A 14,029-nucleotide genomic window follows, 5' to 3' on the forward strand; every position below is an offset into this window, starting at 1 on the left:
TACTACAGTTTCTTACCTGGTTTCTTTGGCTCTTAAGAAGGTAGTTCTATGCATGACTAGCTGTTCAAATTAATTACTGGAGAGTCTTAGCCACTATCCTGCTCTACCTCCCCTTCAGAATTCTTGATTACTAAGGCCAGCTACTTGGGATCAAAGATTGTGAGGATTGCAGTTTGAGGGCAGTCCTTAAAAAGCTAGGGATATCCCATCTCAAACAAACAAACTGAGTGTGGTGGTCTATACCTGTCATGCCAGCGACAGGCCACAGACAGGAGAATAGCAGTCCAGGCAAAAACTGTGAGACCCTATCCAAAAATTAACTAAAGCAAAAAGACCTGGGGGATGTGACTCAAGTGGTAGAGTGCGTAACAAGTATGAGGCCCTGAGTTCAAGCCTAAGTACAGCCAAGAAAAAAAAAGAATTCTTCTACTAAACTTGATAAAGATAGAACAAAATAAAAGCTACAGGGAAAATTTAATATTGATACAAAAAAGTACAAATAAAACATTACCAGCACCCAATTACATTAGTAATATAACACCATAATCAAGTAGGGTTTATTCTAAGAACATAAGATTGCTTCAATATTATTAGTAACAATAATATGTATTACAAGTAGTAATGGTAACTATATGCAACATATTGATTAACATGGCATACTATATATATATATGTGTGTATGTGTGTATATATATATGTATATTTCCATAAATACTGAAAAGACCTTAGATAAATATAATACCTGTTTTAAAAGAAATTCAAGAAAGTAAGAATCAATTATTACACTCCCATTAAACGTTGTACTAGAGAAATTAGCCAATGAAATTATACAAGAGAAATAAATTAGAGGCACAAGAAACAAAATTATCTCTAATTACAGATGATATGATGATATACCTTTAAAAGTTTTAAGTCAGGGGTCAGCCAAATTCAACCTGCTGCCTATTTTTTATGGACTGTGTACTAGTAATTTTTTTTGCAGTGCTGGACCTCATGCTTGACAGGCAAGTACACTACCACTTGAGCTACTCTGCCAGTCTGCTTTAGCATTTTTAATGGTTGAAAAAAATAAAAAGAAAACAACATTCTGTGACACATCCACACTGATCTGTTTACATTTCATGCTACAAAGGCAGAGTTAACAGACACTAAATAGGGAGCTGTCTTCTCAGTGTTGCTCTGCAAACTACAAATCATGGTGATGCAGTTATAACCACACTGTTTCAGGTGCCACACATACATATTATAACATTTTATTTAATTTTCATTACCAGAGGATACCCATCCTGTCAAAACCAAAACAAAAAAGAGAAAAGTGGACTTCAAATGCTGAACTTTTAAGGCACAATGGACGGTGTATTGCTTGGTTATCAAATTCAATAAAGTATTGCATTTATTATGCAATAATGTGAAAGCTGTGCTAAAGGAATATAGTATGCATGAACCTTACCAGACTAACACTCATTAAGATATTCTAACTCTGGAGTAACAGTCTTTTGGGTATATCCCCAAGAGTGGTATTGCTGGATCAAATGGTAGATCGATGTCCAGCTTTTTAAGTAGCCTCCAAATTTTTTTCCAGAGTGGTTGTACTAGTCTACATTCCCACCAACAGTGTAAGAGGGTTCCTTTTTCCCTACATCCTCGCCAACACCTGTTGGTGGTGGTGTTGCTAATGATGGCTATTCTAAGAGGGGTGAGGTGGAATCTTAGTGTGGTTTTAATTTGCATTTCCTTTATTGCTAGAGATGGTGAGCATTTTTTTCATGTGGTTTTTTGGCCATTTGAATTTCTTCTTTTGAGAAAGTTCTGTTTAGTTCACTTGCCCATTTCTTTATTGGTTCATTGATTTTGGTTCATTGATTTTGATGTCCCCACTCCAGAGGAACTAATACAGAAACCTTAAAGTGACAGAGGTCAATATGAGAAGGGGATCAGGAACTAGTGAAAAGGTCATGTAGAGATGAATCAACTTGGGTTGTAACACATTTGTACATGGAAGCAATGCTAGGAATATTTCTGCATAGCTATCCTTAACTCAGATAGCAAATACGCTTTGTCTTTCTTATTATGCTTATGTCTTCTCTTCAAGAAAATTAGAGATAAGGGCAGAACAGGTTCTGCCTGGAAGTGAGGGGGAGAGGAGGGGAGTGGGGGCAAGAGGCAGGGAGGAGAAATGACCCAAACAATGTATGCACATGTGAATAAATGAATAAAAAAAATCAACTAATGTAAATGTCATGTCGATATAATGAAAAGCAGAAACCACATGATAATGTCAATATGTGCAGAAAAGCATTCATCAGAATCATAAAGAATACACTAAAAACTATTAGAATTAATGAACAAACTCAGCAAAGTTGGAGAATCAATATACAAAAATAAATTGTATTTTTATATGCTTGCAATGAGCAATCCACAAAATGAAATTAAGAAAACAATTTCTCCAGGCACTGATGTCTCATGCCTATAATCCTAGCTACTTAGGAGGAGGAGATCAGGAGGATCACAGTTCAAAGTCAGCTTCGGCAAATAGTTCGTGAGACCCTATCTTGAAAGTACCCATCATAAAAAAGGGCTGGTGGAGTGGCTCAAGTGGTACAGTGCCTGCCTAGCAAGAGTGAGGCCATAAGTTCAAACCCCAGTATCTCCAAAAAAAAAAAAGTCAGATAATAGCAAGTATTAGAGAGGATATGAAGAAATTGTAACCCTCATACAACTACAAGTGCCGTATGGTCCAGTATTTCCTCAAAAGATAAAACAGAGTTGCCATAGAACCCAGGAATTCCACTCTTAGGTCTAACTCCAAAAGAAATGAAAACAGGTGTCCAAAGCAAATCTTGTGCACAAATGTTCACAGCAGACCTATTTGCAATGACCAAAGGGTGAAAAAAATCCGCATATCCATTGATAGATGAATGGTCAGATATGTGGTGTATTTGTGCAGTGGAATATCATTTGGCCAGGGAAAGTAATATAGTACAGTTTGTCCCTCTGTATCCTTGAGGGATTGGTTCCAGAATCCCCTTCAGATACCAAAATCAATGATTCTCAGGTCCCTTATATATTTGCATGTGGCCTGCACATTCACCTATATAGGTAAAGTCACCTCTACATTGTTTATAGTACCTTATATAATGTGAATGCTTGGCAGTTTGTTATAGTGTGTTGTGTAGGGAGTAGTGACAAGAAAAAAGTCTGTTCAAAAAAAGTAATGCAATTTTTTTCCTATTATTTTTGTACGCTGCAAATAAAATTATTGGCACATGCTACAAGGTAGATGGACCTTAGAAATACTATGCTAATTGAATTATACAATATGTGGATTTTTCTGACTGCTTTCAATTAGCATATTTTGAAGGTCCATCCACGCATATGAAATATCCCAACTAGAGAAATCTATAGAGACAGAAAGTAGATTAGTGGTTGCAGAGGCTGGAAGGAAGCAGGATAGAGGAATGATGACTAAAAGGTGTGGTTTCTTTTAGAGGTTACAAAAGTGTTCTAAAATAAACTGGTGATGGTTGCATGTATATGTGACTATACTAAAAACCATTGAGGTATTCACTTTAAATGGATAAATTGTATGGTATTTAGATTTATGTCAATAAAGGTATTTTTAAATGAGGCAGAGATAAAGTATTACACAGAAAAAGTACAAAGGATAGGAAGCGCTAATTCTCAGAAGAGGAAATGTACAAGATACAGGGTTTACCTCAGTTAAGTCAGGACATAACTTTTTATTTAACTACATCAGATTGGAAAGGATAAAACATATGCTTGAAATAATTCAGAGAAATGGTCTTTTCATCCATTTCAGGCTGGAATTTTGGCTACGTATTTTTTGGAAAGTATAATACCCGTCCGTGTTCATTAAGTTTAAGATACTCATACTGTTTGAGTTCTTTGCCCTTCTTTTAAGATTCCAGCTCATGGAAATAAACTATGGAAATAGAGAGCTGTCTCTCATGCTTTATCAATCGCAAAAAGCAAGTTTCAGAGTGAGATTTCATTTGATCCAATTTTTGTAAAAATGAACAATAAATGCATAGGGATATATACAAATAATATATGCATGTTTGTTAGTATGAAAACACTTGCAGAGAAATATGTAATTATGGACCTTACACGCGCAGTTTTGTATTGTTTGTCTAGTTTCAGTGAAAAGGAATTACATTTGCAATCTGAGCAACAGGGAAATTTTTAAGTTACAAGCGCAAGGAAGGTGAGGTAATTAGCAAGGAAGGGAATTCGATATTCTCGCTTAGGTTTTGTGTGCGCTGCTCTTACAGACAGTGCGGCGGCTAAGTGTCGCTTGTATGCGGAGCATTACAGTAACCCGTTTTCAGTGATGAGTCAGAGTGCGTGGTGCTGATGCTGCTGCCATTTCATCACCTTTGAGAGCGCTGCATCCATCCCTTCTCTCTCCCAGAGCCTGGGCCTACCTCGCTGCGCGCCCCCAGGCCAGTGATGCCCTCTCGGCCGAGCTAGATTGGGGCTGAGCCGCTCTCTCCAAGGCCTTGGTGGGGCGCCCCCTCCCGCCGCCCCAGGCCTGGGCCAAGGAGACCTGACAAGCTGCGGCCATGGAAGCCATCTGGCTGTACCAGTTCCGGCTCATTGTCATCGGGGATTCCACGGTGGGCAAGTCCTGCCTGATCCGCCGCTTCACCGAGGGCCGCTTTGTTCAGGCTTCGGATCCCACCGTGGGGGTAGATTTTTTCTCCCGCTTGGTGGAGATCGAGCCAGGAAAACGCATCAAGCTCCAGATCTGGGATACCGCGGGTCAAGAAAGGTTCAGGTGGGAGCGCAGGCTGGGCCCGCAAGCAGTGGGAGGGTCTTTGGGGCTTGCACTGCACCTGCAGGCCCCTGGGGAAAGAGGACTTACTGATTCTAATCGCGGTACCGGTTTGACAACCAAGGGTCTGGGGCATCTGCTCAAGCCCACGTTGGGCTAGCCAGTTCCATGCAGGGAAAGAAGCGCCTGGCTAGGGAAGGCCACTAATTGACACTTATTGCTTGCACCACAACTCCATCAACCCGCCCCTTAATGGCTAATAAACTACCTGGAATTGATCTGTATATAATTCATCAATCTCAGACCATATGTTACATACTTTCAAGAATGTTTCCAGGTCACTGTAACATAACAACTGACAGCTATAGGTAGGTAGGTAGGTAGATGTATATAAGATGTCTTATTTCTGTAGCTGTGTGTGTGTGTGTGTGTGTGTGTGTGTGTGTACTAACATATGTCCTAACACAAAGGAAATATATACTGATGAAGTGATTCATTCTTCCTTGTAACCAGCACACATTCAGTGATCATCCACTATGTATCAGACAGTGAACTTGTTTCTGGGGAGATTGTGAGGAGATTCACACAAGGGAATGCCATGCAATCAAAACAGACAGAGCCTCTTTCCCTCTCAGAACTTCTATGCTACCATCTGGGGGAGAGGGTGGATTAGATAAATAGCAATTACACAAAAGTGTCTTCTTTGTATTTGTATGCTACTCCCTCTTATAACACTTGGCAGATAATTAGTAATCAATGATATGTTTATTTTTCTCTGACAACCCTTTGCTTTTCCTTTGTAGCATATATTACTTGTAATTATATATATGAATACAGAAGAGGGAGAATAAACTGGAGATGAGGCTCAAGAAAAGACAGGAAATGCCCAGGAATAGGAAACAGCAAGAAAAAAGTAAGAGAGAACACAAAACTTTGCACAGAACAATTTGAACTAAAGTCAGGTACAGCAGCAGGAACCAGACCAAAAGGACTCAATATCCCATGTTTATGATCATTTATTCATTTATCTATTGAACATTAATTGAGCATATAAGTTACTGATGAGGTAATTGAAGAAGGGTAGGAAGAAGAGATAGTTACAAACTTAAGTTGTCTCTAACTCCTCACTTCTACAAAGCTTTGGCAAATCCTTTATATGGTTCACTTTGAACTCATGATTACATCTCTCCTAAGTGAAGAAAGGTATCTTGTGTATGTTTGTTGGAATTTCTGTAATGAACAGCCTGTTCATATTTATTGCTCATTATTTATTAGGCAATTTTGATTTGTAAGACTTCTTTACAGATTAAAAATGTTAACACCATCACTGATCATGGTGATAAACACCTGTAATGCCAGCACTCAGTAGGATCTCAAGTTTGAGGGCAACCTGGGTTACATAGTAAGACCCTATCTCAAAAAGAAATGGTAACCATTTTCTGTCATGTATGTTATATTTTCCCAGTTTGTCGTTTATCTTTTTTTCATTTTAAGATCTTCTTTTTATTTAAGGAAGGTTTTTAGTTTTATGTAGCTTTATGTTGTGCTTAGAAGGGCTGACACTTTCTTTACTAAATACAAACCACTAGTAAAATATTTTAGAGTTTTGTCAGGTATCTACAGCTTGCTTATTGATTTCTTGAATCAAGCTTTTCACAAGTCAGAACTTCTGTTTGTTCCTGTCTAATTTTCTACCATTCTCCATGAATCTTCAAACATAAGGGAATTAGAAATGTTTTCATTCCCTGGGGCTGATCTGCCTGCTTCTGGAGACTTGAATTCATTTGTAAGGTCTGCCCTTACCATCATCTATCTTGGGCTATAATTCCCTGGAGAATGTTTGTTCTATTAACATTGAGCCATTGAAGCTATTGAGACCTTCATTGTTTACCTTACTCATCCAAGAAGACATAAATCCTCAAAATAGACATTGATAAAAAAAATCAATTTTCTAAAGTAATGATTATAGAGGCAAATCATTCTGCATCCCCTAATTAGCTCATATACTGTAAGCAAAGTATCATAATATGTATGTATAATGAAGTCCATCAAATCAAGAAGTTAAAATGTGTGAGGTTTCTTCTGTTTGAGAAGTATAGAAAATACATAATAAGCTTTAGAAATATTCTAATTATGATTTAAATCAATAATTTTAAGGGAAAGCTTTGCTTATTTAAGGCAGGTTTTCTAAGCTAGTGTCTCCTGAGTCCACTTCTCTGAAATTTGTCAGCAAGTAGAGCTGAAAGGTACCTTGCCCCTGAACACTTTACCACCCACCCACCTTTTCCCATTCCCACATGGCCTAGTGAATAAAAACCAAAACTGTTTCTCTTCACAGAAAAGATTGAGGACTCCTGTTAGATAATAATAGCAAAAATGGAAACAAAGAACCATAATAATGATAAATAGAAAAATAGAGTATAGGTATAGTTTCTGTTGACTAGCAAATTCACTTTTATTCATTTGTAATTATCTCAAAATTTACCCAATTAAAAACTAACATTATTATTATTATGGAATGGCATGTATATTCACTTTAAAAAAAGTTCAGTTTTTAATAAAGGACTATGTCAGCAACCAGGAAGCCTAGAATACTCTGACTTCATTGGTGTGCAGGAGTTTGGGCACAACCTTTATTTTTACTTCTTTCTTGTGTTTTAGATCCATCACTCGTGCCTACTACAGGAACTCAGTAGGTGGTCTTCTCTTATTTGACATTACCAACCGCAGGTCCTTCCAGAATGTCCATGAATGGTTAGAAGAGACCAAAGTACACGTTCAGCCCTACCAAATTGTATTTGTTCTGGTAGGTCACAAGTGTGACCTGGATACACAGAGGCAAGTGACTCGCCACGAGGCCGAGAAACTGGCTGCTGCTTACGGCATGAAGTACATTGAGACGTCAGCCCGAGATGCCATTAATGTGGAAAAAGCCTTCACAGACCTGACAAGAGACATATATGAGCTGGTTAAAAGAGGGGAGATTACAATCCAGGAGGGTTGGGAGGGGGTGAAGAGTGGATTTGTACCAAATGTGGTTCACTCTTCAGAAGAGGTTGTCAAATCAGAGAGGAGGTGTTTGTGCTAGTCAGCCCTTTTATTTTCAAAACATGCTCTCCCTCTTGAACTTAAAAGTTACCAAAATAAATAGAATCCTTATGTGACTGAAGAGAACTCAACGTTTGGATATCAAGTGAGCATCCTTCCTGGAGTGGGGGTGGGGACTGATTGATAGGCTGGTATGCAGGTGGATGGGGGAGCCTGGGTGCTGTGACTGAGGTACTAAATTGCTGATATGGGCTGGGCCAGACACTGTTTTGTAGCCCAGGCTCGGCAGTGGCAGCTCCATGTGCCCTTTGTGGAGCACATGTTAAAGGCCTGGGGTTTGGGAAGCTAGGTTCCAGGAAAACCTACCTAAAGACAGAACAACTGTTCCTCCTTATTTCAGCTTGCTTATAGGTAATGAACACTAAGAAATACATAAAGGGGAAAAGTATCATATTGGGAACATAACTGAAAAAAGAGTATAGATCACCATATTTAAGCCAAATGTTTGGTTAAAAAGTACCAGTTAGCTTCTAACAGCTCACCTGTGAGGGGCATGGATTAGTTATTTGCTAAGGCCCTTTCAAGGTCTGGCACTCTAATAAAAAATGATGTGAGTTGTGAACAGGGAGGCCGTTCACACACTGTTGTTATCACATTCAAGAGAGTGTACACCCTTATGAAGAGTTACCAGCTGTGTGAAAGAAATTGTCCCGTGCAAATCACCATGTAAATAGAGGAGAGAAACACTGTAACTCAAATGCTATGGCCTATTTCCCTCTTAACATACCTGGGGTTTCACTGCATGGGGACTGCAACCTGGAAGTAAACGTCACGCCTGCTTCTTCAGGCACCTGACAGTCACAACATAGGAATTGTCTCTGAGACAATCCCTTGCTCATTAATCCTGTACTGAGTACTGCTCAACAGGAGGCACTGCAACCCTTACGAACACATTCGTTACTTACTCTACCTATTTGATCATCATAATAGGCCTGTGAGGTTTTTATCTCTGTTTTACAGAATAGTAAACTAAAAGCCAGGACACTCACTTGGCCAAGGTCAAGGATTCCTGATTCCTATTTCCTTTTACTGGATCATCGTGCTGTCAGATGAGTAACTGATGATTATTAATTTGTTAACACTGGAAGACACATGCCTGTAAATAAATGTTCTCTACATGCTAGGATGTTTTCCTTATTAATTATGAACCAGCTATAATTCTGAAGGAATTCTGAAGAACCTGGGAATGAATCAAAGGTAAAGCCCATTCAGGTATTATTGACAAAAAGGCTTTAAACAAGTGATTAATTATTGTACAACTAAAAACACATTAGAACTGTGTGGGCTCTAAGTGTTCATGTCACTGAAACACAATGAACATTTTATTGAAAGGAACCAAATATAGCAATGGAGAGTGGGATGTGGAAAATGTACTCACCCCACAATGACCTTGGCTACTTGTCTGCCATTGTATCTACACTGGGTTCCTGTCTACCCTTGAGAGTCAGCTTTTAATTCTCAGGTGAAAAAACAGCTAACTGTATAAGCAAATTGGAATGGCTGGCTCAGAGGTTCCATTATCTTCTTGAAGAGAGGTGATGCTTTAAACTAATTTTTGGATTATAGCCAGTTCAGCTAGGCAAAAGCCATACTTTTCACAATAAGAAAATATTCTGATTAGAGTCAGTTTTCTCATATCTATTGGTAGGAAAGCCTAAAATGGCAAATTGCTTTATAATAACATGCTGAACTTCAGTATGAATGTGACTGCATCCAAAAGTTTGGGAATTTACTTCAGCCAGAATAAAGATGCCAAATAATGAAAATCATGGAAGACCATTCTGCCACCTGTGTCCGAACTTGGATGAACAAACCACCTTGGACCAATTCACAGCACCAACAACAAGTGAACTAATCATTTTCTCTATATTCATTTCAAACAACCCGGCTTGGGTTACATTGCCAACTTCTTATTTGTAGAAGGCAAATAAAAGATGGTTAATTGAGTCAACACAAAATTTCAACTACTGTACTTAATTCTGTCTAGAAGATTCTGAAGTAAGACTATCCAGTGGATAAATGAGAGTTGATTAGATTCTTATCAGTTCAGGAAAAGGTTAAAAACAAAATTTCTCTGCGGTTTTCTTGATTAAAATACATTATATACTTTTCCACTCCTGGCATTTTTAAAGCAGGTATAAAAATACTCAGCATAGATGCAACACAGATGTATGACCTTAATTGCTTAAATAAGTTCTAGAAACTTTAAAAATCATTTTAGTAGAATTCAGTGCTGTTGTCACTGCAATTAAGTGGGTTTTAGAAAATAAGTGTGAAAAATCAGGTGTTAATATAATACTAAGGATAAAGCTTAGAAGCTATTTTACTACATAGGTAGAGAAAAGATTAACTTGTAACAAAGATCACAACTGCATGTTGGATTAGATTGTCTTATATTCCAGAACAAAATGTACTGTATACTCTTCCTCACTTTGCTGTGCACTGTAATGAAATGTGAAAAATTCTTTATTTAGCTGTATGTGAACGAAAATATGCTTGTATTTAGTAAAATGGTTGATTATGTGACTGTGAGATTCCATGTGTGTTGTAGCTATTTCCAGAATCTGTCACTTCAGTGTAGCAACCCGCTACCAAGGACATCAATAAGATATGACACTTTGAACAACAGTATTCATTAGTATCTCAAAGCCAGAAAGAGAATGCAATTTCTGAAAGTTATGATTCTCATGTCAAAAGTTACTGAAAGATCACTACTTCCTTTTCAGTCCATGCTGCCATGTAAAAGGTTGGTTCTGTCAAGGCTATATTTTCATCATTGCAATTTTTAATCAAGGACCTTAATTCTGTCACCAGGCAGTTGATTATAACTATTCTCTTGCCTGGAAAGTGTTCTTTTTCCCAGGCTAAAGTGCCCCAGCGTTTTCAAATCTCTGACTTATCATGGTCAGGATCCTTTTGAGTGTGGGGCCCAGAGTAGAGCGTAACTGTTTAGCACATATCCCAGAGTTGGTAGTACACATTTGAGATAGAATGTAAAAGGGAAATATGTTTGATTCTGATCCTGGGTATAGGTAGGTTAAGTTCTGCACAGGTTTATCTCTTTTATAGTCATGAGTAAATTAAGGGACAGAGGGAAGGAAAAAACAAAAGAAAAATCAGCAATGTAATAGCATTTGATATAGTTTATCACTCTCTTCTTAAAATTTTCCCTAGGGTTTGATCATCTTTTCTTCATTTATATTAATTCCCTTGGGATCTCAGTCGGTTCCACGGTTGTAGCCAGTTAAGTCCTGAATTTATATCTCCAGCTTATCTCTTTCACATAGACTCTAGACTTTTACAGCCAAATGCCTATCTGCCATGTTCATTATGAATGTTTATTATTGCCAAAAATTTAACATGTCCTAAATTAGACTCTTCCCCAGGCTTTTCCTCCCATAGCCTTCCTCTCCTTGGTAAATAGCAACTTTGCCCTTCCATGTATTCCTGCCAAAAACCTTGGAGTCCTCATCCTTGACTCCCTTTCATAGTCTATATCTGGTCTATTTGAAAATTATGCTGGCTTCATCTTAAAAAGTATACCCAGAACCTGATATGTTTTCAACATTTTCACAGCTAACACACCCAGTGTTGGGCATTATCACTTGTTACCTGAGTTATCATGATGGCTGGTCTCCCTGTACTCCACCTTCTCTACCACAATCTGTCCTCCACACAGCAGCCCAAGGGAGCTTAATAAAGCATTAGTTATAAGCAATTACCTATTCATAATTCTCTAATGGCTATCCATTTTATTCAGCTTAAAACACAAAGTCCTTCCAATGGTCTTTAGAAGAACCCTTAAAATGAATTCCATCTCCATTTCATCACCTCTATTACCTTGTTTCTTACTGCTGACCCTGCATTCATTTTACTTCAGCTACAGTTTTCTTTTCTGATCTTCAAACACATCAAGTACATTCCTACCTCTGGGCATTTTTACTTGCTCCTTGCTCTTCCCTCTGTCTATATAATTCTTTTCTGGAATTCCTTCCTCATGTCCATCAAGTTCTGGGGTCAGCAGGTTCCACATCCTAAGGAAGATGTCATTCCTAAAGTCATTGCCCACAGATTAACCTAGATGCTTACTCTGTAGTTTTCCCTGGAGAACAACAAAGTATAGGGCATACAAACAAACAAACAAACAAAAAAAACAGAAAGTAACCTTAGAAGGAGATCATGGAAATCCTGGAGATTAGTTTCACAGGAAGGAGTGGAGGGTATTTTCACAATGCAACAGTGGGTTCAGAACTACAATTTGTTGGTGGAATCATTTCTGCCTTCACCAAGCCTCTCGGGAATTCAGTGTTCTCTGTTCTGTAGACAGAACTCATTTTTGTTCTCCATCATCTTTCCCCCTGTAGACAATCTTATCTACTCCCATGACATAGTCAGTCTTGTATTGTGAAAGACTTCAGTTCCCTCTTCAGAGCATTATACCAACACAGCCAACTTGCCTACAACACACAAGCACAAATTCTTCAAATTCAAAATATCCAAACTAAAATCAACTATAAAAATGTGCTCAACCATCCCACTCTTCTCTTCCATCATCCATAGCCATGCTTAAACAGAAACTTAGAAGTTATCCTTAATTTCTTCCTCTTACTCCTCATATCAAATTCATCAGGAGCTGTTAATTAACTCAGTCTTCAAAATATGTCTGTCCACCATTTTTTCTCAATCTTCTTTGTTAAAATCTTTGTCCAAGTCACTATCAACTCTAACCTGAACTACTTTAATATCTTACTAACCCGTCTCCCTACTTCTGCTAATTTCCACACCCATGATACATTCTCAAGAGAGTGATCTTTTCCAGCACTTCAGATAAAGTCATACACCCCCTCCCCCACTTAAAATCCACCCATAGTTTCTTGTCACATTTTGAACAAAATTCAAATGAATCTTTCATTTTTTAGGGGAGGGGGCTACTGGAATTTTGAACTCAGGGCCCCACACTTGCTAGGCAGGAACTCTACCATTTGAGCCATGTCTCCAGCTCTTTTTGCTTTATTTTTCAGATAGGCTATCATGGTTTTGCCACAGCTGGCCTGGACCACAATTCTCCTATTTACAACCCATACATAGCTGGGATTACAGACATGTACCCACCGTGCCCAGTATATTTGTTGAGATGAGGGCTTGCTTTTACCCAGCCTGGACTCAAAAGCATTACCCTCTCAATCTCCACCCCCTGAGTAGCTAGGATTATGGCATGTACCACTATGCCCAGCCTATAGTTTTCTTAATAAGTATAACCATTTCCTATTTATTCTTATATATTTTATAACTTGTATTATTATCGGAATGCGTTCTTTTTCTTGTTACATTGGTTTTAGTTGTTCTAATTGGCCATTCCTAGTGTGTAGAAAACCTGTGGATTTGTTTATATTTATGTCTCATGACCAGACACCTAAACTGACTTATTACTTCAAATAGTTTTCAATTGCTCTCTTCTGTTTTCTATCAGACATCATAATCTACAAAAAAGATGTTTTCTTTTTCTAATATGTATACTTTTTTCTTATTTATTTACACTGACTAGAACTTGAAATGAAGTGGTGAATAATAGCAATGATGGTGGGCACCTTTGTCTTTTTCCTGCTTTTAGCATTTCAACCTTAAATTGTTTTCTTCTATTAACCTACTAGCATAATTATGTTAGTAAATCTGCCTATGTTTAATGATATTTCTTTACATTCTTAGAATAAACTCTACTTGTTTGTGGTATATTTTAAAAATACTGCTTGATTTTGTTTACTAATATTTTACTAAGGCTCTTTGCATTTTTATTCATGTTTGAGATAGGTTGGTTCACAACAGTATTTCCAGTAATATATTCCATGGGGGTTAAGAAGAATCTGGGGGTAGAAGGCATCTACAAATAAACTTGGAAAATTATGGATTAAACAAAGAAAAATAGTGTTCTGTAGGAATACATTATTATATATTGGAGCTCTCCAATTTTATACATCTCCTCAACTTATATGACAAAAAAACTCTATTTTCAGAGCATTTTAAAGGACTACTGTTCAGTGAGAAAAACACTCCCAAAAGCTTTAAGGTCCAAATATTATCTTTTTTTCCTTCCTCTTCTCTTCCTTCTTTCTTTCTTTTGTGGTAAAG

At 37.8% G+C, this 14,029-nt stretch overlaps 1 protein-coding gene across 1 annotated transcript; it reads left to right on the forward strand.

Annotated features, from left to right (window-relative positions):
* Positions 1-4,354: 4,354 nt before the first annotated feature.
* On the forward strand, positions 4,355-13,674 carry Rab39b (RAB39B, member RAS oncogene family). Its single transcript, XM_020185616.2, has 2 exons — positions 4,355-4,798; positions 7,457-13,674. Exons 1-2 carry the CDS (start codon positions 4,584-4,586, stop codon positions 7,881-7,883), a joined length of 642 nt encoding a protein of 213 aa, XP_020041205.1. The 5' UTR covers positions 4,355-4,583; the 3' UTR covers positions 7,884-13,674.
* Positions 13,675-14,029: the final 355 nt, after the last annotated feature.

The sequence above is a fragment of the Castor canadensis genome, chromosome X (assembly GCF_047511655.1).
Source record: "Castor canadensis chromosome X, mCasCan1.hap1v2, whole genome shotgun sequence".
In the NCBI taxonomy this organism is placed as follows: domain Eukaryota; kingdom Metazoa; phylum Chordata; class Mammalia; order Rodentia; family Castoridae; genus Castor; species Castor canadensis.

Excerpts from the sequence above, each read along its gene's own strand:
- Rab39b (XM_020185616.2), top strand. The coding sequence starts at position 4,584 with ATGGAAGCCATCTGGCTGTACCAGTTCCGGCTCATTGTCATCGGGGAT. Across the intron at positions 4,799-7,456 it reads GCGGGTCAAGAAAGGTTCAG|ATCCATCACTCGTGCCTACT; the intron begins GTGGGAGCGCAG and ends CTTGTGTTTTAG.